This window comes from Callithrix jacchus, chromosome 2, assembly GCF_049354715.1.
Source record: "Callithrix jacchus isolate 240 chromosome 2, calJac240_pri, whole genome shotgun sequence".
Taxonomy (NCBI): Eukaryota; Metazoa; Chordata; class Mammalia; order Primates; family Cebidae; genus Callithrix; species Callithrix jacchus.
In genome coordinates, this window is record NC_133503.1 from 161,963,976 (window position 1) to 161,989,454 (window position 25,479).

At 42.8% G+C, this 25,479-nt stretch overlaps 1 protein-coding gene and 1 pseudogene across 5 annotated transcripts in view; both read left to right on the plus strand.

Moving 5' to 3' along the window:
* Positions 1–23,285, plus strand: part of LOC100399388 (S-adenosylmethionine decarboxylase proenzyme pseudogene) — a 33,984-nt pseudogene extending 10,699 nt beyond the window's left edge.
* The window catches only part of PAIP1 (poly(A) binding protein interacting protein 1), a 31,129-nt gene continuing 28,746 nt past the window's right edge, over positions 23,097–25,479 (plus strand). Inside the window, exons 1-2 of one of the 5 annotated variants that reach the window (XM_078365518.1) lie at positions 23,097–23,315; positions 24,633–24,802. In XM_078365518.1, coding sequence (XP_078221644.1) covers positions 24,704–24,802 — 99 coding nt within the window. In that variant the 5' untranslated portion in view covers positions 23,097–23,315; positions 24,633–24,703. Of the gene's footprint in view, positions 23,316–23,565; positions 24,056–24,199; positions 24,434–24,632; positions 24,803–25,479 lie in introns of those variants that run through there. The other 4 variants (XM_008992094.4, XM_002745005.4, XM_003732351.5 and 1 more) reach the window with 4 other exon arrangements.

The window sequence follows — 25,479 nt, forward strand, 5'->3', positions numbered from 1 at the left end:
GCCCATTTACACTTAAGGTTAATATTGTTATGTGTGAATTTGATCCTGCCATTTTGATGATAGCTGGTTGTTTTGCCCATTAGTTGACAGTTTCTTCATTGTGTCAATGGTGTTTACCATTTTGTATGTTTTTGGAGTAGATGGTACTGGTTGTTCCTTTATATGTTTAGTGCTTCTTTCAGGAGCTCTTGTAAGGCAGGCCTGGTGGTGACGAAATCTCTCAGCAATTGCTTGCTCATAAAGGATTTTATTTCTCCTTTACTTATGAAGCTTAGTTTGGCTGTATATGAAATTCCAGGTTGAAAGTTCTTTCCTTTAAGGATGTTGAATATTGGCCCCACTCTCTTCTGGCTTGTAGGGTTTCTGTCAAGAGACCCACTGTGAGTCTGATGGGCTTCCCTTTGTGGGTAACCCAACCTTTCTCTCTGGCTGCCCTTAGCATTTTCTCCTTCATTTCAACCCTGGTGAATCTGACTATTATGTGCCTTGGGGTTGCTCTTCTTGAGGAATATCTTTGTGGTGTTCTCTGTATTTCTTGGACTTGAATGTTGGCCTGCCTTGCTAGGTTGGGGAATTTTTCCTGGATAATATCCTGAAGAGTGTTTTCCAGCTTGGATTCATTCTCTCCATCACATTCAGATACACCTATCAAACATAGATTATGTTTTTTCCACAAAATCCCATATTTCTTGGAGGCTTTGTTCATTCCTTTTCACTCTTTTTTCTCTAATCTTGAGTTCTCATTTTATTTCATTGAGTTGGTCTTCAGTCCCTGATATTCTTTCTTCTGCTTGGTCATTTCAGCTATTTAATCCTGTGTATACTTGGAGAATTTCTCGTGTTGTGTTTTTCAGCTCCATCAAGTCATTTATATTCTTCTCTAAGCCATTTTTTCTTATTAGCATTTCATCTAACCTTTTTTCAAGGTTCTTAGTTTCTTTGCATTGGGTTAGAACATGTTTTTTAGCTCAGAGAAGTTTGTTATTACCTACCTTCTGAAGCCTGTTTCTGTCAATTCATCAGACTTATTCCCCATCCAGCCTTATTCCCTTGCTGGTGAGGAGTGGTAATCTGTTGGAGGAGGAGAGATGTTCTGGTTTTGGGTGTTTTCATCCTTTTTGTGCTCGTTTCTTCCCATCTTTGTGGATATGTTTACCTGTGGTTTTTGTAGTTGGTGACTTTCAGATGGGGTCTCTGAGTGGATGTCCTGTTTGTTGATGATGAATTTATTTCTTTCTGTTTCTTAGTTTTCCTTCTAACAGTCAGGCTCCTCTGCTATAGTACTGCTGGAGGTCCACTCCAGACCCTGCTTGCCTGGGGATTACCTGCAGTGGCTGCAGAACAGTAAGGGTTGCTGCCAGTTTCTTGTTCTGCTATCTTTGTCCCAGAAGGATACCTGCCAGATGTCAGTCTGAGCTCTCCTTTACAAGGTGACTCTTCGATTATATGGGGGTCAGGGTGCTGCTTAAGGAGACAGTCTGTTCTTTATAGGAGCTCAAGTGCAGAGCTGTGAACTCCATTGTTCCATTCAGAGCTACTGGGCAAGTACATTTACGTCTGCTGCAGCAGAACTCATAACCACCTTTTTTTCCCCAGGTGCTCTGTCCCGGGAAGGAAGGCCTTTATTTATAAGTTTCTGTCATGCTGCTGCCTTTTTCCAGGGATCCCCTGCCCACCAAGGAGGTATCCTAGTCACTGTCTGCCAGCAGAGGTGTTGCTGAGCTGCATGGGCTCTGCCCAGCTGCTGTGTAAACTTCCTTGCAATTTTGTTTATAGGGGTATAGTTATTACTGCCTCAGTAATAGCAGTCTACCTCTGTAATAGTGGACTCTCTGTAATGGCAGACTGCCTCGGTAATGGCAGGCTGCCTCAGTAATGGTGGATGCCCTTCCCCCACAGAGCTGGACTGTCCCGGGTTCAGCTGTGCTTGCTGTGGCCCTCTCAATCCAGAGCATTTCAGATTGCTGGTCTTTGTGGGGGTGGGATCGGCCAAGCCAGATCACCTGGCTCCCTGTTTCAGTCCCCCCTCTTTTTTTTTTCAGTTGAATGGGCGACTCTGTCTCCCAGGTGTTCCAGTCGCCAGTTGAAATGGTGCCCAGATTTGTGTGAGTTTTTGTGCAAAGACCCACCACACCAGCTGAAACAGCTGAGCTAGAGACTCGCAGCACTTTTCCACCCAGGAATCTCCTGGTCTGTGGGCAATAAAAATTCATTTAGAAATGCAGTGACCACTCACCCTCCTTTTTTGCTGGGAGCTGCAATCCAGAGCTGTTCCTATTCAGCCATCTTTGCTTTTTGAAATTTTTGCATTATCACTTTAGCTAAATGAATAACTATTATCATACAGTAACCTGTGATCTTATTATGATCAAGTGTTTTAAACCTTTGATATTTGACAAATTTTCCAAAATCTAATTTAAAGTTCTAAATTAAATGTTTTCAACCTCAAGCTAACTTATGGATATTAAAGCCCTTAGAAGTCCAAATAAGGACCCTGGAAGTCCAAGAGAAACATATTAGGCTAATTTGGTATATTGAAATCATACAGGAGGCCGGGCACAATGGCTCACACCTATAATCCCAGCACTTTGGGAGGCCAAATTGGGTGGATCACGAGGTTAGGAGTTCAAGACCAGTCTGGCCAAGATGGTGAAACCCCATCTCTACTAAAAAATACAAAAATTAGCTGGGCATGGTGGCACACACCTGTAATCCCAACTACTTGGGAGACTGAGGTAGAGAATTGCTTGAACCTGGGAGGTGGAGATTGCAGTAAGCTGAAATCATGCCAGTGCATTCTAGCCTGGATGACAGAGCAAGACTGTCTCAAAAAAAAAAAAAAAAAAAAGAAAGGAAGGAAGAAAGAAAGAAAGAAAGAAAAAGAAATCATACAGAAATAATTATCAAATAAGAAAATGTTGTTTAATTTTCTTTGAGTTGTATTTGTATAAATCTGGTATTAATATGCATCCCAAAATTGTATCATGTTGCTAAAATGTTGATATACCTTGTTATAAGTTATTAGTAATAACTGCTATCCTGCTAAATTATTGTATGCCACAGAAATAATGAAACTTCTTTGTCAACTGCATCAGTAACCATGGCTCTTCTAAGTCTTTCGTCATTCACAGATGATCAGTGTTTTACTTGGATTCTTTTCCAAAAAGTGGCTTATAATTAGCTACAGCCTAAAATTTGCTTCTTCAAAAAAAAAAAAAAAAAAAAATCCAGATAAAGGGCCCTGACAAGTACTTTTAAACACAGTTTTCTGATAACTTTGGAGCTCACACCATTGTACTAGTTAAAAACTTCTAATTTTTAAAAAAGCTAATAAATGCATGAATATTGCTAATCCAATGTCAAGCAGAATAAGAGTTAATTACATGGACTGAACTGATAGAATGCCAAAATAATTTTTTCATAAACTTTTTTTGGTTTGAAACATTGCTGATACTTTTTATGTTTTGTTTTCGGAGTTGAGAAAATTGTTTTTTTCTTTTGAGCTGTTCACAGCTTACAGTAAATGGATAAATTACACCTTTGTGAGAACTGAAACACTAACCTTTCTCTGAACCTGATGTCTCCAAAATTTGGAAAGTATTTCTGAGTATTCTTCACTTATGTCAATATAGTTATTTGTACAAATTCAATAAGAATCTGCTTTATTTTGTAACAGAACACAATTGGACACAATGACTATTTTGCCAAGGCTTTCACTGGAATGGCATATTTTTTTAAATGACCAGACTGCTTTGAGTATTTGAAACGGACTTTATAGAGCCTATAAAAAGTCTATTGGAAAAATTAGCCTGGTACTTTGTCTACACAGTTTCCTTACAAGGTTCCTGACTTTGCAGTAGTAAAGAATGTCACTCTCTGGCAGACCCAGGAGGCTGAGGATATTTTTGGGACTTTGACAACAGAGGAGAGTATCCAATTTATACAGGTATTACAAGTACAGTCTCATGGTGAATCCTTGGCTTGGCTTCTTAGTCTTGAGAGGTTTAGAAAGTTGAATGTGAAATTCCTAATGAAAAAGTTCCAACAAAGTCAAACTTTAAAAGAGCCTATATATGGCCAATCACTATTTTTGCTGTACTTTATGCAAATAACCAGGCCAAATGTGATAAAACTAAAGTTTATTTTGCAAATAAATTGGACCTACTACGATTTGCCTTTCGTAGAAAAGGAGGACTGGAGAGAGAAAAGTTACATTTCAGAAGAAAATGCTAGCATACCTGTTGTTAGATTCTATCTTTGTCCATTGTTTTAAAGTTTTAATTATTTGCCTAAATTTGGATTAAATCTTGAATTCTTTCCTGGCTACAAGTCTCCAAGCTAACATTTAAATTCTTTTCTCCTATTTTTCTGACTTGGAATAAGTAGAAGTTAAAACTATGCTTTTCTTGAAGCCCTGCAGACTGGAGCTAGACAACTTAAATAAACTATGGGAGAAATCACCACAGCAACTTATATATAAACAGCCTTTATGCTTGTTGATGTACGGAATATGCAGAAAGTTCACTGCAATGCCTGACTTAAAATATAACCAAGAGGCTCTGTCATATTAACACTGCAATCTGAAGAACTACAGAGTCTCAAAAAAAACTAGTATCGACTACACTAGATATTAACCTTTGTTTTTCTTCTCTTTCCATAGAAACACCTTTTATTCAAAATCTGTTTGCCCACCTCGTATATAGAGGCCTAGCCCATCTGTAATGCCACCTCCTCGAATGGGACATAGCTGTTTAACTGAACTGATCTATTCTTGCAACTAAGAGACTGGTAAAGAACATAGGCCGGGCTCATGCCTATAATCCCAGCACTTTGGGAGGCCGAGGCAGGTGGATCACAAGGTCAAGAGATTGAGACCATCCTGGTCAACATGGTGAAACCCCATCTCTACTAAAAATACAAAAAAATAGCTGGGCATGGTGGTGCGTGACTGTAGTCCCAGCTACTCGGGAGGCTGAGGCAAGAGAATTGCTTGAACCCAGAAGGTGGAGGTTGCAGTGAGCCGAGATTGTGCCATTGCACTCCAGTCTGGGTAACAACAGTGAAACTCCATCTCAAAAAAAAAAAAAAGAGGAGCTTCGGGAACCGCGGCTTGGGTGCAGACATGGCCAAGTCCAAGAACCACACCACACACAACCAGTCCCGAAAATGGCACAGAAATGGTATCAAGAAACCCCGATCACAAAGATATGAGTCTCTTAAGGGGGTGGACCCCAAGTTCCTGAGGAACATGCGCTTTGCCAAGAAGCACAACAGGAAGGGCCTAAAGAAGATGCAGGCCAACAATGCCAAGGCCATGAGTGCACGAGCTGAGGCCATCAAGGCCCTCGTAAAGCCCAAGGAGGTTAAGCCCAAGATCCCAAAGGGTGTCAGCCGCAAGCTCGATCGACTTGCCTACATTGCCCACCCCAAGCTTGGGAAGCGTGCTCGGGCACGCATTGCCAAGGGGCTCAGGCTCTGCCGGCCAAAGGTCAAGGTCAAGGCCAAGACCAAGGATCAAACCAAGGCCCAGGCTTCAGCTCCAGTTTCAGTTCCAGCTCAGGCTCTCAAAGGTGCCCAGGCCCCTACAAAGGCTTCAGAATAGATATCTTTGTCTGCCAATGCGAGGACAGAAGGACTGGTGTAACTCCCCTGGGGCTGCCATCTGCATGGGGCTGGGGTCCTCCTGTGCTATTTGTACAAATAAACCTGAGGCAGGAAAAAAAAAAAAAAAAAAAAAAGAAGAGGATATAGAACAATATATTTAAATTTGCTCTTTCTGCTGCAGTTACCAAAAAGGGGTCCTGATCCAGACCTCAAGAAGGGTTCTTGGATCTTGCACAAGAAAGAATTTGAGGTGAGTTCACAGTGCAAAGTGAAAATAAGTTTATTAAGAAAGTGAAGGAGTGAAATAGTCCATAGGCAGAGCAGGGCATTCCCAAAAGTAAGAGGAGGAATGCACCCACTCTAGATACAATGCTAGTTTATATACAGAATAACAACAACAATAAAAAATCACAGGGAGATGTGCTCTACTACAAGGGTTTATGAAAAATGACTAATTTTCTAAATTACTATGTTTTGCAAGAATTGATATTATTATGTTTAAAGCAAAATTGGGAATGTCTTTGTTTTCAATATATCAGGATATCAGACATTCCTGGGTCTGGGTCTGTTTAGTAAACATTTTTAATCTGTTCCCTTAACCATAAACATCTAGAGACTAGGAATACCTAACCTCCTGGGAATGCAGCCCAGCAAGTCCCAGCCTTATTATTCCGACCCCTCATTCAAGATGGAGTCACTCTGTTTCAAATGCTTCTGACATATTTCCCCCATCCCTTTTACAAGAAGACCAGTAATCCTAAGGGTTGCAATGGAATGAAGATCCATCTTCTGTAACTTCATGCTGAACAGGGGCAATGATATTCCTATGCAACTATTAGGATCTCTTGTATTCAGGGTAGAGAGAAGCTCAGTCAGAAAGTGTCAGTAGGCCGGGCGCGGTGGCTCAAGCCTGTAATCCCAGCACTTTGGGAGGCTGAGGTGGGTGGATCATGAGGTCAAGAGATCGAGACCATTCTGGTCAACATGGTGAAACTCCGTCTCTACTAAAAATACAAAAAATTAGCTGGGCACGGTGGTGCGTGCCTGTAATCCCAGCTACTCAGGAGGCTGAGGCAGGAGAATTGCCTGAACCCAGGAGGTGGAGGTTGCGGTGAGCCGAGATCGTGCCATTGCACTCCAGCCTGGGTAACAAGAACGAAACTCCGTCTCAAAAAAAAAAAAAAAGAAAAAAAGAAAGCGTCAGTATAGTGAGGGTCATTTGTATCTCTGAATCCCAACAAAAGGTTATATCTGGAAAATTAACAAGTGTTCAATTTAAGAAATCGTCGAGTAAGTTTATCTTGCATTCCTACACAAAAAGTACAACCACAATATATTTTACAACAGCAAGAGAAAACAAACGAAATCATCCCAAGTAAACTAAACAGAAAGGCTTGCCAAGAACTGGGCAGTTTTTGGAACCAAGGTAATATAGGTCAGCTGACAGCACATTGATGGCAGAGAGATGAGTGTCTAAAGCTTTCATAGACTGGTAATATTACATATATAGTCCAGAACATACACACAACACTTGGTTTTGATCAAAGCACAAGTTTCCCCTTAGGCTGCTGTTAAAAAGTCTAAAGCCATGTAATTTTGTAAGGTCACCTGCCTAGTCTGAGAAGTTTCCTAAGTTAGGAAGATAAGGGCATGGTAAGTAATATTGAAAGTTGCAGCCATGCACGTGGCTAGGGATTCAACTTGCAGCTCAATATCCATCATGGCTGCCTGTGGGGAAAATATAGCCATCAGGTAGAACCACGAAAAAATGCCCATTTTTGTTACGTATGACGAGCCTTTACAATTTCCCAGTTAGACAAGGCAGAGTCCAATTTAGTGAGGATATGACTTGGGAGATAAGGATGGCCAGCCTTGAGCTGCACAGCCCATAACCATCCCCAAGGGGAAGGGTACCATTTTTCATGAATTATGTTGCCATCCCAACCAAATATGGTCTGTTTTTTCATTTTTTTGTTTTTGAGACAGGGATTTTCTCTTGTTGCCCAGGCTGGGGTGCAGTGGCACAACCTCTACTCACAGTATCTTCCGCCTCCCAGGTTCAAGTAATTCTCCTGCCTTAGTCACCCAAGTAGCTGGGATTACAGGCATGTGCCACGACGCCAAGCTAATTTTGTATTTTTAGTAGAGACAGGGTTTCTCCATGTTGATCAGGCTGGTCTTGAACTCCTGGCCTCAGGTCATCTGCCCACCTTGGCCTTCCAAAGTGCTGGGATTACAGGGGTGAGCCACCGGGCCTGCCCATGGTCTGTCAAAAGAAGGGTCTTATTACATTGTTGAGGCAGTAACCATCCTATATAATGTGTTCCATTATGGTGGTGACTATTATTGCACCTTTCTTTTTTTTTTTTTGAGACGAAGTTTCGCTCTTGTTACCCAGGCTGGAGTGCAGTGGCGCGATCTGGGCTCACGGCAACCTCCACCTCCTGGGTTCAGGCAATTATCCTGCCTCAGCCTCCTGAGTAGCTGGGATTACAGGCACGGGCCACCATGCCCAGCTAATTTTTTGTATTTTTAGTAGAGACGGGGTTTCACCATGTAGACCAGGATGGTCTCGATCTTTTGACCTCCTGATCCACCCGCCTCGGCCTCCCAAAGTTCTGGGATTACAGGCGTGAGCCACCGCACCCGGCTATTGCACCTTTCAAAACATAGAGGTGTTTTGCATGGTATCAGTACTTGAACAGCCATCATCTGCCTAAGCCCGTCAGGTATAGTATAACCTAAAGTTGGGGTGGAGTTTAGCTGTTTCCTAATTATATGAAAAAGTGGCTTTTTGTCTCTCCATAAGAGAGGAAAGGTCCAAGGCCTCTGTGGCTATGGTACACAGGAAAAGAGAGACTATGTCTATAATATTCCATTTCCCAATCATAATAGAGTCCCATAAACTCAGCTTGGCCACTTGAATATGCCAGGGGAACCCAGAAGCAGAGGAAAGTGGCAATTCTCCACATACCCAGTAGTTTGTCTGATTATGTAGAGAAGTTAAAGTCTGTTCCCTTTCAGCAAATAAGTTACTCTCTGTGTGATTCCAACTTATACTCCAAAGTAGGATGCCAATCCATATCTTTGTGTTACCACTCCCTTTTATTTATTCTGAACCAGAGCTGGAGGTTACTGGTTGATTCACAGGAATAAGTGGGATTAGTCTCTTGTGTTCCGTTGGACTGTGGGATGTCATAAGAGACAGGTTTAATTTGAGATAAGTGGATCCACTTGTTTATTCCTAGAAGTTTAACTGCAGTTGAAATACTAAGAACTTTCTAGGGTCCCTTCCATTTTGGGGAAAGTTGGTCTGCTGGGGATCTTTCCTCCCAAGCTTTCAATGGGACACAATCTCCCAGCTGGGTTATAATAGAATTCTCTTCCTTAATAGCAGAAGGAGTCTTTGGTTTCCATATTCAAGGAGTGTCTTTTGCACTTGTCCTGAATTGATTACATAATTTTGTGCTTGAAAGTATCTAGGTCTATCAGGAAGTCTGTAGTTAAGAAAGGACTGGGCCGGGCATGGTGGCTCATGCCTGTAATCCAAGAACTTTGAAGGCCAAGGTGGGTGGATCACCTGAGGTCGGGAGTTCAAGACCAGCCTGACCAACACAGTGAAACCCCGTCTTTAAAAAAAAAAAGGAAGAAAGGCCTTCCATACATTATTTCAAAAGGACAGAGCTGCAGATTTGGAACCCATAACAAGGTTACAGGCAACGAAGACAGCCAGGTTGCTGATGTTTCCTGTTATAGTTTAGCAAGATTTTTTTTTTTTTTTTGAGACAGAGTTTCGCTCTTGTTACCCAGGCTGGAGCGCAATGGCGCCATCTCGGCTCACCGCAACCTCCGCCTCCTGGGTTCAGGCAATTCTCCTGCCTCCGCCTCCTGAGTAGCTGAGATTACAGGCACGCGCCACCATGCCTAGCTAATGTTTTGTATTTTTAGTAGAGATGGCGTTTCACCATGTTGACCAGGACGGTCTCGATCTCTTGACCTCATCATCCATCCGCCTCGGCCTCCCAAAGTGCTGGGATTACAGGCTTGAGCCACCGTGCCCAGCCATCAAGATTTTTTTTTTAAGTGTTTGATTGGCTTTTTCTACTTTCCCTGAAGACTGTGGTCTCCACACTTAAGGAAGGCAGTTCTGAATTCCTAGGCCTGAAGATGTGTTTTGGAGTATTGTCCCTGTGAAAGATTGGCCATTATCACTCTGCAATCCCTTAGGCAACCCAAATCTAGAAACTGTTTCCTTAAACAGCAGTTTAGAAACTTCAGTTGCCTTTCCAGACTGGGAAGGGTCTGTTAATATATAGGTAATATATTATGCATATATTGGATAATAATGCCCTTATTTAATCCTTGATCCAACTGTTAAAGGTGTCAGTGAATAACTAAATATTAAACCCTTTACACAGGGTAATCTGAGTATAGCCTACTTGCCAATCTTCACTGGGGTATGTTCCCCTAAGCTGAACAGGCCTTACTGAAGAAGGAGGTAAAGATTGGTTATTCAGGTTATTCTGAGCACAGAGTTCACAGGCCTGAGTTACCTGCTTTACTGTTTTAAATAAACCTTTTACTATAAAAATATGAGGCATTAACTGAAATTGGGAATCTCTTCTCAAATAAGTAGAATCATGCAAATGCTTAACTCTTTTCCACTGATTAGCACCCAGTATCAACAGTTTGTTGTCATTGATTAGCCAGAAAGATCTTCAATTAAACTCTGATCTTTAGCCCATTCTTATTTCTCTCAGTATATTTCGGTTCTGTCATTACCGGGCTGGTGGGTACTAATATGCCTGCAAGTCCAACTGGCTCCTTTAATGCAGCGGCTTTAACTGCAGCATCTGCAAAGGAGTTTCCCTTTGTCACACTATAGTCTCATTTTTGATGCCTTCTGAAACAGATTACAGCTACTTCTTGTGCAGCAAAACAACATCTAATAGATTTAAGTTTCCCTAGTGATGTTTCACAGGGGAGCCTTTAACAGTTAGGGGTCCGCCTTCCTCCCAGATAGCAGCATGAGCATGAAGTACCAGAAAGTATAAATGTTGATTCTTAATCCCTTTTCCAATTGCCGGGCTCTAGTAAGAGCCAGTAATGGCTGGGCGCGGTGGCTCACGCCTGTAATCTCAGCTCTTTGGGAGGCCGAGGCGGGTGGATCACGAGGTCAAGAAATCGAGACCATCCTGGTCAACATGGTGAAACCCCATCTCTACTAAAAATACAAAAACTTAGCTGGGCATGGTGGCACATGCCTGTAATCTCAGCTACTCAGGAGGCTGAGGCAGGAGAATTGCCTGAACCCAGGAGGCGGAGGTTGCGGTGAGCCAGGTGGCGCCATTGCGCTCCAGCCTGGGTAACAAGAGTGAAACTCCGCCTCAAAAAAAAAAAGAGCTATTAATTCTGCTTTTTGAGTCAAAGTAGAAGCTGGTAAGGCTTCCATTCAATTACCTCATGTTGACTAATAACTGCATACCCAGCTTTTCTGTTTCTCTGGTGCACAAAGCTACATCCATCCTTAAACCATTCTATTTCAGGATTATCTAGAGGCTTGTCCTTTAAATTTGGCCAGCTGCAATAAAATTGCTCCATAACTTGTAAACAAGAATGATCTAGGGTGCCTGGGGGATCAGGCAGATAGGCAGTTGGATTTAAAGTCTGGCATACTTAAGAGTTACATCAGGAGTGTGTAGCAACAAAACCTGATATTTCAATAAGCATACCCCTGTCATCTGCTCTGTCCTTTAACTTCTAGGACTCTTCATACTTGGTATGGGGTTAAAACCCCCAGATGTTGTCCCAAAGACACTTTATTGGCTTCATCTACCAAAAGTAGTTGTTTCAACTGTCCTGAGACATCCAGGCCATCCTGAAGCTACATGGTCTAATTGTTTAAAATAATATGCTACCGGTTGGAGGATATCGCCCAGTTTCTGGACAATGACACCCAGGGTGGTTCCTTGTTTTTTAGCCACCTAAAGGAAAAACAACTTATCAAGATTAGAAATCCCTAATACTAGAGCTGATCCCAATTTCTCCTTCAGAGCCTTAAACACATATTTATAATTGCTATCCTATTCAAAGGGATCTATATCTGCTCCTTTTAGGGCCTCATATAAAGACTTGGTCATGTACCCAAATCCAGGCACCCATAAATGGCAGAATGTGGAGTTAGAACATATCCTCAGTATTTAACCTCTTAGTTGAAATCTGGGCCTTGTGTGGCAAGACCTCATTCATTCCCAGAAAATTTAGCAACTTAATGGCATTTCCATCTTTTGATTGGGCTAGCAACCAACAAGTCATCCATATATTGAATAATAATGCCCTTATTTAACTGTAACATTTTTAATTCTCTAGCCAATACATTTCCAGACAGATGAGGGCTGTCCCTAAACCCCTGGGGAAGAACTGTCCAAGTTAATTGAGAAACCAAATGACTATTGGGGTTAGTCCATTCAAAAGCAAAGACAAATTGTGAATCAGGGTGTACTGGGAGGGGGGGAAAAAGCATCTTTAAGATCTAAGACTGTAAACCAATTAGCATCCTCAGGGACCTGAGCTAACAACATGTAGGGATTGGGCACAATAGGATGTATGGAAATGACAGCTTTTTTGACAACTTGAAGATCTAGAACAATTCTATAGTCTCCGTTTGGCATTTTAACAGGCAAGATTGGCATATTACAAGGAGACTCACAGGGCCTTAACCACTCGAATTGCAAAAACTTGGCTATTAATGATTGGATCCCTTTTTGTGCCTATGGCTTTAAGGAGTATTGTCTCTTCCAGAGGTACAGGATACCAGACTTGAGTTGGATGCAAACCAGAGGAACATTTAACACTTTGCCTGGAACTTCAGTGTCCCACACCATAGCATTAACTTGGGAGGTTATTTCAATAGGTAAGCTATATAAGTCCCCCACTGACTTTCCTCCCCTACCACAGGAAAGGAGTAGGAACAATTCCTCATCTGCCTTGTGATTTCCAAAAGGTACCACTGTTTGCACTTGAGTCAACAGATCCCTTCCCAACCAGAAAGTGTGGCATTCAGGCATGATAAGAAAGGCACATGAGAAACAAAAGTCCCTGAAGAACAGCTTAAAGGATAGGTAAAACAACATCTATGAGCTTGTTCATCTATCCCCATGATCATACAGCTTTGAAGTGACAGAGGCCCATTGTAATGGATCAAAACAGAAAGTAGCTCCCGTAGGCAGGGCACGGTAGCTCACACCTGTAATCCCAGCACTTTAGGAGGCCGAGGCAGATGGATCACTTGAGGTCAGGAATTCAAGACCAGCCTGGCCAACATGGAAAAATCCCATCTCTACTAAAAATACAAAAATTGGCCAAGCATGTTGGGGAGTGCCTATAATCTCAGCTACTTAGAAGGTTGAGGCAGGTGAATTGCTGGAACCCAGGAGGCAGAGGTTGTAATGAGCTGAGATCGTGCCACTGTACTCCAACCTTGGCAACAGAGTAAGAAAGAAAGAGAGAGAAGGAGAAAGAGAGAAGGGGGGAAGGGAGGAAGGCAGGAAGAGAGGAAGAAAGAAAGGAAGGAAGGAAGGAAGGAAGGAAGGAAGGAAGGAAGGAAGGAAGGAAGGAAGGAAGGAAGGAAGGAAGGAAAGAACCTGTATCCAGGAGGAAGTTAATATTCTTACCTGCCACTTCAAGGGCTACCTGAGGCTCCTCCAAAGATATGGCTAGTTGTCCAATGGGAGCTATGGTGGAAGGTCTTGGGCCCCATCACTCTTGGGCTTGCTTGGCTATTTTGGTCACCATTAGCTCGGGTGCCAATAGCTCCCCTTGGAGTGCTGGGCATTTCCTCTTCTAATGGACAGTTTTCTTATTGTATTGTATGCACACTGATATATGACCAAGGCATGGTGTCTCAGGTGCCTAGTTCTGGGTTTTTCACCTTTGTGTTTTCCTTGTTCAAGCCAAGAGCCAGAAGGATGACTCAATGTGGGAGGCGAGCTGAAGGTTGCAGCCAAGAGCTGCACTTTGTGGGAAGCAGAAAGAGCTGTACTTTCTTTTTGCTCTTTCTGCTTCCTCTGTTCTGTCACTGACATTAGAAACCATAAATGCCATATCCAAAAGCTGATTCATAGGTGTCTAGGGACCCATAGCTGCTTTTCATAGTTTCCTACAGGCATCAGGGCCTGACTGGGTTATAAAATGTACTCCCAAAAGGGTCTGTCCTTCCCTTGAGGCAGGATCAGCGTCAGTATATTTCCTAACTGCCTTGACTAAATGCCCTTGCAACAAAGCTGAATTCTTGTTTTTACCCTAAGAAATTTATCTTTTCATAGTTAATGCTTTTTCATATAATTCTCCATCCCTTCCAACAAACAAGAGACTGTATGATCTCTCCTCCCCAAGTCCTCACTGCCTCTTTAATAGTTCCATTCTGGGCCTTGATCCAAAAGAGCTACTCCCACTACCTGATACATATAATGATTAGGGTTGCAAGCCAATGACTCATCTGCACGGGTCCTTGCTGTCCCCAGAATGCCTTGTTTCTCTTCCACTGTACCACACAGAGACAACAAAACCTGCAGATTCTGCCAAGTTAAACTGTAGATCCGAATTAATTTTTCAGACTCACCTAAGAATTTTCCTGGATTTCCAGAAAAATGGCCAAACTTCTCTTTACACAGGGCCACATTAGACATAGAAAAGGGGACAGACATAGAAAAGAAGGTATTACAGTGACTTCTTCTCTGTTTGTCACCTAAGTGGAGACAAAAATTTTCCTTTGGAGATTAATAAGAGGCTCCACTACAAGTAGTACCAGCAAGGCTGGGTTCTTCAGGAAGTGGTGGGTATAAAGTAGGACTAGACAAGTAAGGAGAAGGGGATGAGGGGGTTTCAACAGAACTTCCAGGTTGACAAAAGGGAGAAGGGGCCGATTCACTGAATGTTCAGAGTTGACGGAGGAGGTTCTGCTCCACCCAAAAATGCCCACTGAATTTGGGGGGCTTGCATCAGGGGATCATTTATTATGCCTAGTTCTTTTTCTTTCTTTCTTCTCATCAAACATACACATGCTCAATCCAGAGTTTTCTCCTGACTAAACAACAAAAATGCTTGAACATGTGGTATTTCATCCCATTTTTTCCCTCCCTCTTACAAAACAAATCAAGTTGAAGTATACTACTAAAGGCCATAGTTCCAGCAGGTGACCATTTTTCTTGTTTTTCCAAATAATGTCAAGACCAAACAGTATTACATACAAACATGAATTTCCTCTTCTTAAGCCCATTTAGTTTAAACTGGTCCCAACATTCAAGAATACATTCTAACATTGAGTCCTTTGGGATCAACACCACGGTTCCCATGAAGGAAGCAGGTGATGTTGGAAGAAAAGTTCCAAAGAAGACTATTTTGCCACTGGACAAGTTCCACTGAAAAGGTTAAGGGAGGTATTTAAGGCCAGTTGCATTAATGAGGAGATCCCTGCTGAAAACTGAATTCTCTTTTTCACACAAGCCATATAATATAATGAACTGAGCCATGCATCTTAAATAAAGCATAACATGGAATCTGACAGAATAAATGTCAAATAAGGCAAGAGAAATGAAAAAGATTTAGATGGGGATGACCAGAGCAAGCATGTTCTGGGCAACAAGGAAAGAAAGAAGGAAGGAATGAAGGAAGGAAGGAAGGAAGGAAGGAAGGAAGGAAGGAAGGAAGGAAGGAAGGAAGGAAGGAATCTGTATCCAGGAGGAAGTTAATATTCTTACCTGCCACTTCAAGGGTTACCTGAGGCTCCTCCAAAGATATGGCTAGTTGTTCAATGGGAGCTATGGTGGAAGGTCTTGGGCCCCATCACTCTTGGGCTGGTAGCACAGGTTGCTGGTAGCAAACCCTATTGGCTTGAATTCATTTTTTGGTGTGCAAATGAAACAAAACAGCAAGGTAAAAAGTCCCATGATTTCTATCTGTATTAGTCTGTTCTCATGCTGCTAATAAGGACATCCCTGTAACTGGGTAATTTTAAAGGAAAGAGGTTTAATTGACTCACAGTTCAGCAGGACTGGGGAGGCCTTAGGAAACTTACAATCATGGCAGAAGGGGAAGCAAACACATTCTTCCATATATGGCGGCAGCAAGGAGAAATGCTGAGCAAAAGAGGGAAAAGCCCCTTATAAAACCATCAGATCCAGTGAGAACTCACTATCATAAAAACAGCCTAAGGGTAACCACCCCTATGATTAAATTACCTCACACCGGGTCCCTCCCATGACACATGGGAATTATGAGAACCATAATTCAAGATGAGATTTGCATGGGGACACAGCCAAACTATATAACCATCCCAGTGCTTCTTTATTACACCTAGTGAGCATAGGTGCAGCAAAACATAACCACATCTATCCAATCTTATTGCTCATAGCTGTTGAATACCAAATCTCAATCAATAATTTTAGAGATGGGGCCTTAGCAGCTAAAGTCTTAAAATAAGCCAAATATAATAAAACTAAATCCTGCAGTGCTTTTTGTTCTCAATGTTTCAAAAGCAAGTGGACGAAAATCTGGAGGTACACAGGGGAAGAGAAAGTTCAAATCCCTAAGACAAGTTAAATGGTTTCCTGAAAATCACAGTGAAACAGAGACAACAACCAAGAAACTGATTCATGCAGCAAAGAAGACAAGGCGAATTAACACAAAGAACATAGCAGTTAACATCCCGTGATGCCAAACCCATTCTTATTTTGCTATGACTGTTCAGAGGGCTGGCAAATAGAAGTATCCCTGCAAAGCTGCCTTTTGTGGGGGATATTTGCATCTGTAGAGAAAATCTGTATTGATGCAGTCAGATTCTTTCTTAGGCCTTCCCTTGTCTATACAAGAAAAGATTAACTGAGAGTCTGAAGACTTTAAAGGTTTGAAAAAAGTATTCGCCATCTGGCCTCTCTGAGGGCTGCTACCTGTGAGGTTTCATCTGCATAACAAGACTACCTTTGCTAGCGAGGCTTCCTCTTATCTCTCTCTCCCATAACCTGTTTTGCCATTGTAAACTGCTTTGTCACAATCTAAGCCCCCAATCTTCCTGTAATCTCAATATGGTATATAAGCTTCTGAATCCACTTGGGGTTGAGGTGATCACTCTATGGTTCTCCCCCATGTATATGTTAAGAAATTTGTATGCCTTTTCTCCAATTAATCTGCCTTTTGTCAGCAAATTTTTCAGTGAAACTTCAGAGGCCAAAGCAGAAACTTTCCCTTGGCATCTACACATGAATCTGATTCCTTCTGGTATTTCCTATCTTACATGCTGAGGCACCAAAGCCAGAATCCTGGAAGTCATCCTGATCTCTGGCTTCACACACAATTTGTCAACTTCTTCCTAAACATCTCTTCAGTGTGGCCCTTCTCTCCAACCCCACTACCACTACCTTAGTAGTCACCATCATTCCTCACCAGAATTTCTGAAATAATCACTGAATTTGTCTTCCTGCTTCATGTTTCATATGCCTCAAACCTACTAATCTCACACCCCTGCATATCTGCAGTACCTGGAACAGTGTCTGGCACAAAGTAGACACAAAATCAATATCTGTTGAATGAACAAGTGAATGAATGAATTCCTATTGTAGGGGCCAAAGAAAAACGTCCCCTTTTACCTCCAAAGTTTCATTGAAAAAATCACCTGACAAAAGGTAGATTAAAAGAAATGACTGCACAGAGGAGAATCATAAAGTAATTGCCCAAATGGGTTCAAGAAGCTGATATACTTACTATCTTGAAGTTACAGAAAGAGTGGAAGCTCGGAGCATAGCCATAACCAGATTATGGTGTTAAATCGGGTTATAGTAGCAAGACAGGTTAGGGGAGAGAGAGAGAGGAGAACTGGCTAGCAAAGGTGGTCTTATTATGCAGATGAAATCTCACAGGTAGCAGCCCTCAGAGAGAATTTTTTTTATAGACCTTTAAGGTTATCAGGGTCTCAGTTAACCTTCCTAGACAGGACAAGTGAGAGTCTCAGAGAAAGCCTCACTGCATCAGTGCGGATTTTCTGTACAGATTCAATCTTCCCCACCAAAGACAGGTTTTAAGCTATTCTTTTATTTACAGCCCATCCAAATAACCACCTTGAACTATGTCAAGGAATTTTTCCTTCCTTAACCTCAATGTTTCCCTTCATTAACCTCATGGAATTTACAGTCTAGCTAAGTGATCAACACTAAACAGGTATCAGCTGATATTAAGGAGATTCCACGCAGCATTTCTGGTTATCTCAGACTCTAAGATTAATTGGAGCCCTAATCCAGATGGGAGACTCAAGAGCTGACTGCCTGGGGTTATGTTTAATAGCGGCCAGAGGAAGATAATTTACACAGATGAGACACGCAAGGACAAATGCATCAGCTAATTTTTTTCTCTCTTAATGATGCCTCCCACTCCTTTATAATGATGTGTAAATTGCCACGATGATTTGTGCAGGGAGGAATGAACTGAACTAGCTAGGAGAAAATTAGGAGTAATGGAATAATATGGGACAAAGTTTATTTATATGTTAGGTTTCTAAAACTTAACTGTAGATTCACATACAATTGTAAGAAATAATACAGAGAGATCTTGTTTACTCTTCTCCTAGTTTCCCCCAATAGTAACATCTTATGTAACTTAACACGATATAAATGATACAGTTCACCAACCTTAGTTTTATATCCACACGTGTACGTGTGTATGTGTGCACACCTATTTCTATGCAATGTTACCACATGTATAGACTCATGTGACCATCATTACAGTCAAGAACAAACTAGTTCCATCACATGGTTTTTCTCATAGTACCTACTTTTTAATAACCACATCTACTTTTAATAACCACATCCCTCCATAATCCCTGGCAACCACTAAACTGCCCTCCATCTTTATAATTTTATCATAAATTGAATCATACAATTACTCTTGAGACTGAATTTTCTTTATTCAGGACAATTATCTTGAGATCTATCAACATTCTTATATGAGTAGTTGTTCCTTTTTTTTGCTGAGTAGTATTCTGTGGTATGAATGTACCACTGTTTATTCATCAAAGGATATTTGGGTTGTTGCTGATTTGGGGCTATTATTAATAATGCCACTATAAATATTTGGGTACAGGTTTTTGTGTGAATATAAATCTTAATTTCTCTGTGAGATATGTCCAGTAATGCAATTGCTGGGTCGTACAGTACTTAACGTGTATAATTTTTTTAAAGAAACTATCCGGCCGGGCGTGGTGGCTCACTCTGATAATCTCAGCACTTTGAGAGGCCGAGGTGGGTGGATCACGAGGTCAAGAGATTGAGACCATCCTGGTCAATGAGGTGAAACCCCGTCTCTACTAAAAATACAAAAATTAGCTGGGCATGGTGGTGCGTGCCTGTAGTCCCAGCTACTCAGGAGGCTGAAGCAGGAGAATTGCTTGAACCCAGAATGCGGAGGTTGTGGTGAGCCGAGATCGTGCCATTGCACTCCAGTCTGGATAACAACAGCGAAACTCTGTCTCCAAAAAAAAAAAAGAAACTATCAAACTGTTTTCTAGAGTGACTACAGAATTTTACATTCTCACCAGCAATGTCTGAGCAATACAGTTCCTATTTTCTCTACATCCTTGAATTTGTATTGTCACTATTGTTTATTTGAGCTATTTGAATAAGTAGGTAGTAAAATCTCACTGGTTTTTTAAAACTTTTCCTAATGGCTAATTATATTAACACTTTTTCATAGGCCTATGCCATTTGTATATTATCATCAGTGAAATGTTCTTTCATGTATGTTTGTAATTGTCCTTTTACAGTTGAGGGTTTTGTTTTTGCTTTTGTTTTTTAGATGGAGTCACCATCTGTGGCCCAGGCTGGAGTGCAGTGATGCAATCTCAGCTCACTGCAACCTCCCTCTCCCAGGTTCAAGCAATTCTCCTGCCTCAGCCTCCCGAGCAGCTGAGATTACAAAGACACATCACCATGCTTGGCTAATTTTGTATTTTTAGTAGAGACAGGATTTCACCATGTTGGTCAGGCTGGTCTCGAACTCCTAACATAAAGTATTCCCAAAGTGCTGGGATTGTGCCTGGCTAGAGTACTCTCAATACAGTTTAGTTTTTGAGAGTACTTTACATATTCTAGATATAAGTCTTTTGTCAAACATGTGGTGTCTTCATCCTTTTTTTTTTCTATAAAGGAATAGCTGAGGCTGAGAAATTTATAAAGAAAAGAGCTGTATTTGACTCACTATTCTGCAGGCTGTACTAAAAGCATGGCACCAACATCTGCTTCTGGTGAGGGCTTCAGGCTGCTTCTACTCTTGGCAGAAAGTGAAGGGGAGCCAGTGTGCAGAGATCACACAGCAAGAGAGGAAGCATGAGAAAAGTGGAGGATGCCAGGGTCTTTTTCAACAACCAGCTCTTGGGGAAATTCTTTGAGAACTAGTGAACCATAACTCATTCATTACTGTGAGAATGGCACCATGCCATTCATGAGGAATCTACCACCATGACTCAATCACCTCCCATTAGGCCCCACATTCAGGATCAAGTTTCAACATGAGGCTTGGAGGGTCGAACATACAAACTATATCATGTGGTGTGGAAATATTTCCTCTTGCATATTTATGAAAATTTTCTCCTGTTAGCTGATCTTGAAAGGCTGCACTACAGCCTACAAGGCTGTCTACTCCTACAAAGTCAAATGATGATCCTGAAGTCAGTAAGTTCTAAAAACCAATCTTTTTTTTTTTTACCATCACTAGACTGGTGACCTAAGGAAAAGCAGGACCATTGCAGGTGAGATCTATTTCTGTTAAAAGATTATTATGGACTAAGTACTGGGCTAGGACCTAAAGGATTAAAATGCATCCTCTGTCTTCGAAGCACTACTTTAGTGAAGGAGGCATTTAAGTAAACCAAATACTAACAATAACAAGCTGGCATGCTAACTACCAAGATAGTTTTCCCAGGGTGCAGTTATCACAAGGGAGAGAATCTAAGATTAGGTAGCTTGGGAAGTCTTACTGGAGAATGCCTTTCAAGTACAGTTTAAGGAAACATCTTTTTCGTAGTTCACAGCAGGTCCTTTTCCCATATTACAACATATTTTCCAGCCTGTCCAAATTTAGTTCTAATCTCCTTTCACCATAAATTAATAAGAAAGACATACATGTGGATGAGGAGCACTTTGATGATTCTTTTTAGAAAGTTCCACATGGCGCTCACATGTTCATGTGCATGGCTATTTTGCAATACTTGCCAGTTAGCTCTAAAACAGTCCCAAGATGGATCTGAGTCCTTGTGGTATCTTGGCACCTTTTCTGTAAAATGAAGATATAGGAATGTCTATTTCACAGGGTATGAGGCTAAAATAAAATGATAAAAGCTCTTGAAAGGTGACTGACACATAATAATATTAGCTATTGTTATCATGATGCAAAATCCATTCATGTTATCTCCAAGTCCACCCTCGACACATTAAAAGAATAGGGCAGCTGGGCGCTGTGGCTCACGCCTGTAATCCCAACACTTTGGGAGGTCGAGGCAGCTAGATCAAGAGGTCAAGAGATTGAGACCATCCATGCCAACATGGTGAAACTCCATCTCTATTAAAAATACAAAAATTAGCGGGACATGGTGGCATCTCAGCTACACGGGAGGCTGAGACAGGAGAATCGCTTGATCCTGGGAAGCAGAGGTTGCAGTGAGCCAAGATCGCACCACTGCACTCCAGCCTGGCAACAGAATGAGACTCTGCCTCAAAAAAAAAAAAAAAAATAATAAGGCAAAAGTTATATAATAACAAAGAGGGAGAAGGCAAAGGACATCTTACCTAACTTATCTAACAAGAGGCTGTGAAGATGCCCTGACATTACCATGGATGAAGAATAGCCTTACCTCATATAGGAAAGTCCCAGGTGTTAGAAAAGGTGCTATTCATTATAAAAGTTGTAAGGAGAAACAAAAGGGTGGTAAGTGCGAACAAAAGCTTGGGACAAAACTGGGGCATCTACTTCAGTGGAACATAACTCATTGTTAGTTTTTTAGCACAGTTTATGGGTCTTTTCTATATGATAGAAAAGCCCAGGCAAGAAACGACTGGTGACCACATACAATAATTAATTTTAAAATGTTGAAATTGTAATTTTTAAATTCTAATCTTGTCTCCGTAATATATGCTCAGTGTTACAACAGTTATTATTTTACAGATGAGGAAAGTGAGGCTGAGAGAGTCTAAGCCCCTTACTTATTCAAAATCACACAGCCAGCAATAGTAAAGGCTGGAATCCCGACTAAGCTCTGTCTGACCTTGTATCCTATACTTTCCCTACGCTAAAGAACCACACGTACTACTGGCTTCCTTCCCTGACTTCATTATTTTTGCCTAACATCAATAGCATAAATCATATTCACAATTGCTCCCAGTAAATCCATTTTCTCATTCATTTAGGTGAAGACACTTTTTTTTTTTTTGCGACGGAGTCTCACCCAAGCTGGAGTGCAGTGAGCACGATCTTGGTTCACTGCAACCTACGCCTGTTTCAAGCGGTTCTCCTGCCTCAGCCTCCCAAGTAGCTGGGATTACAGATCCAGCCATCACGCCCGGCTAATTTTTGTATTTTTAGTAGAGACGAGATTTCACAATGTCGGCCAGGCTCGTCTCGAACTCCTGACCTCGTGATCCGCCCACCCCGGCCTCCCAAAGTGCTGGGACTACAAGAGTGAGCCACTGCGCCGGGCCACGACATTATTTTCCTTATTAGTGAGAGGAGAAGAACGGTTAAGAAGAGTTTCTGTCCCTAATTGAAATGATTCTTAAGATGAAAAGATTGAAAAACACAAAATCCTGCTTGAAACACAAGGCTAAAATCAGCATCTGTGGAAATGGATCAATCGAACAGTAATCAATTTTCCCTTCCTAATCATTACTTATATTCATCCTTCATTTGGCATTAACACTGTCAGGTCTGACAAAAACAATAATTTACATATTAATTTAAGTCTAGAATTGTGCTGTGCAACGCAGTAGCCACTAGCCACATGCGACTCTTGAGCACTTGAAATGTGCCTAATTCCAACTAAGATGTGACATAAGTGTAAAATACACACTTGATTTCAATTAGTATCTAAAAAACAGAAAAAATACTATTTTAAATCACGTTAAAATACCATTTCGAACATATCGGATTAAGTACATTTAATTTCACCTGTTTCTTTTTAATCATTTAATGTGGCTTCTAGAAAATGTATAATTACATTAGTGGTTTGCATTTGTGGCTCGCATTATATTTTCATTGGACAGCCCTAGTACAAGACGGAAAAGAGGGGAGAGTTACGTTGAAAGGTAGCACATTTTCTTGAAATTTCTGGAGGGGAAGAGAAAAGGGAAGAGAACGAAGCTTGGTAAACCTAGGTGTGACCTACTGTGATAAACACCTAGTGTAAATTAAAAGGGGGGGGGGCGCATATTTTGATTCCGTTTCTACTCCCCTCCCCCGATGCTAGCGGAGCAGGTGGCAGTCTCCCAGGGACCCGTCTCCAGCAGTCCGCGGGGCTCGGCCGGAGCCGGGTCACTGAACACACCTGGGCACCCGCGAACGCTGGCGCAGGGTCCACGCCCCCTTCCCCCTCCCCCCGTGTTTTTATTTTCCGGACGTCAACCGTCAGTCTCGCACGTCTCTCCTGAGAACTATCCAGTAAGTCGGGCCTGCCTAGGGTAAGCGTTCCCCTCATCCCTCATCCCCCCCACAGCCTGGCCCCGGGAACCGAGATGTCTCCGCCCGAGCCGGGCTGTCGGCCGACCAGTGGCGGAGACGCCACTCGGCTGGCGGCCTGCTGGGCCCGGCGGCCGGCCAGCGGCAAACGGGAGGAGCCGCTCCGGCGCGTCCCGGGCCTCCGGGCCGCAGGGGGCCGCTGTGACCCGCCTGCGCCCCTGCCGCGCCGAAGGCGGGGAGCCGGGTTTTGGGGGAGAATTGGAAAGCCGAGGGTAGCCGAGGGGGGCGGATGCTCTGGCTGCAGTCCGCTCCGCCCGAAGCACGGAGAAGCCGATCCGGGGCCCGCCGCACTCCTCCTCCATGAGGCCCTAGTGAGGCGCGGCGGCTACAGCCGACCCGCGGCGCCTACCCCCGGCGTCCTATCGCTAGCGCAGCGGCTGCGGCCCCCGGAGGAGGGGGCGGAGGAGGAGCATGTCGGACGGTTTCGATCGGGCCCCAGGTGCTGGTCGGGGCCGGAGCCGGGGCCTGGGCCGCGGAGGGGGCGGGCCTGAGGGCGGCGGTTTCCCGAACGGAGCGGGGCCTGCTGAGCCGGCGCGGCACCAGCCGCCGCCGCCGCAACCCAAAGCCCCGGGCTTCCTGCAGCCACCGCCGCTGCGCCAGCCCAGGACGGCCCCGCCGCCAGGGGCCCAGTGCGAGGTCCCCGCCAGCCCCCAGCGGCCTTCCCGGCCTGGGGCGCTCCCAGGTACGGAGCAGCTCTGAGGGCCCCAGTCCTCCTTGGCCAGCGCTTCCCCACGGCCCTCCACGCGTGCTGAGGCCTGGTGCGCTGTCTGCGGCCCCCGCCCCCAGTTCCCCGAAAGCATTCCCCGAGAGGGCCGCGTGACCGGGTAGAGACGGCCTGGAACCGGGTTTGGAAGGTGTCTGCTGGAATCCTTTGTGCGCCCGGCTGGGGGAGGGGCCGGGTGCGCGGTCTCGGAGTTCGCTGTCCCGGGAGGAAGTAAAAATCATCCTCCCCTCCGCAGCCCTCTAAAGCGAGACCCTAGCGGGCACAACCACGTCTTTTCCACCGACCCCTTTAAAAATAGAGGGGGGGTAAGCTCGCAAGCACTCATTTGAGAGGCAGGTATGTCCATAAATGAGCCACCACAAGTCTATTGTTCTTTTTTGTAGGCTGTACGCATCGGGTGATAACCATAAATTTCATGATGGTTCCTGTTTAACTCTTAAAAACAGGCCCTTTTCAGATGGTTTTTCAGTATACAGCAAGTTGTTGTACAAAGGAATGAATGCATGTTAACACCCCGTTTTTTTTTTTTTCGCAGAGCAAACGAAGCCCCTGAGAGCTCCACCTAGTTCACAGGATAAAATCCCACAGCAGAATTCGGAGTCAGCAATGGCTAAACCCCAGGTGGTTGTAGCACCTGTATTAATGTCTAAGCTGTCTGTGAATGCCCCTGAATTTTATCCGTCAGGTTATTCTTCCAATTACACAGTAAGTACACCCTTTTCCTACAACTCTGGGTTAATTTACTAGAATAATGTGATTATTGCTTTGTTAATCAGAGTATGTTTGTGCTTTCTGTACTATACCTAAAAAAAAACAAAAACCATTTTATTGTGAATGTTTTGTTTTATTGAACTCAGAATGAAAGTTGATTCAGGAATATATTTTGTAGTTATATTCAAGGTATTAGAATGTAAGCTTGAGAGAGCACATCTGTGTTCTTGATTCTCGTGGTTATTCCATTAAGTTAAATTAGGCATAGTTTTGGTCCTAATTATTGTATGCAGAAATGTCCTACGGGGGTTGTGATAAAGTGTTTACGTGGTTATAAAGAATGTTTACACTTTCAGTTTTTCTTTGTCAGTTATATAACAACTTTAAAAAACAGTCACTTTTTTCCTAAAGCCCAGTTAGAATATGTAGAAAGGAATTTGTTATACTGGATAAACCCAGATGAGTAAATGCAGAAGGATTAATTGTAGAAAAGTGGGAGGGAATCATTGAAGAAATGATTGATGATACTTTAGCTTAAGTCCTGTCTTTCCTATCTTCTTAGTTGTATTGACGTATAGCAGAGAATAATGTACCTAAGTATTAGCTCAGTTTTATAAAGTGAACACTCAACTAACCAGCATACCAGTCAGGAAATAGAACATTATCAACAT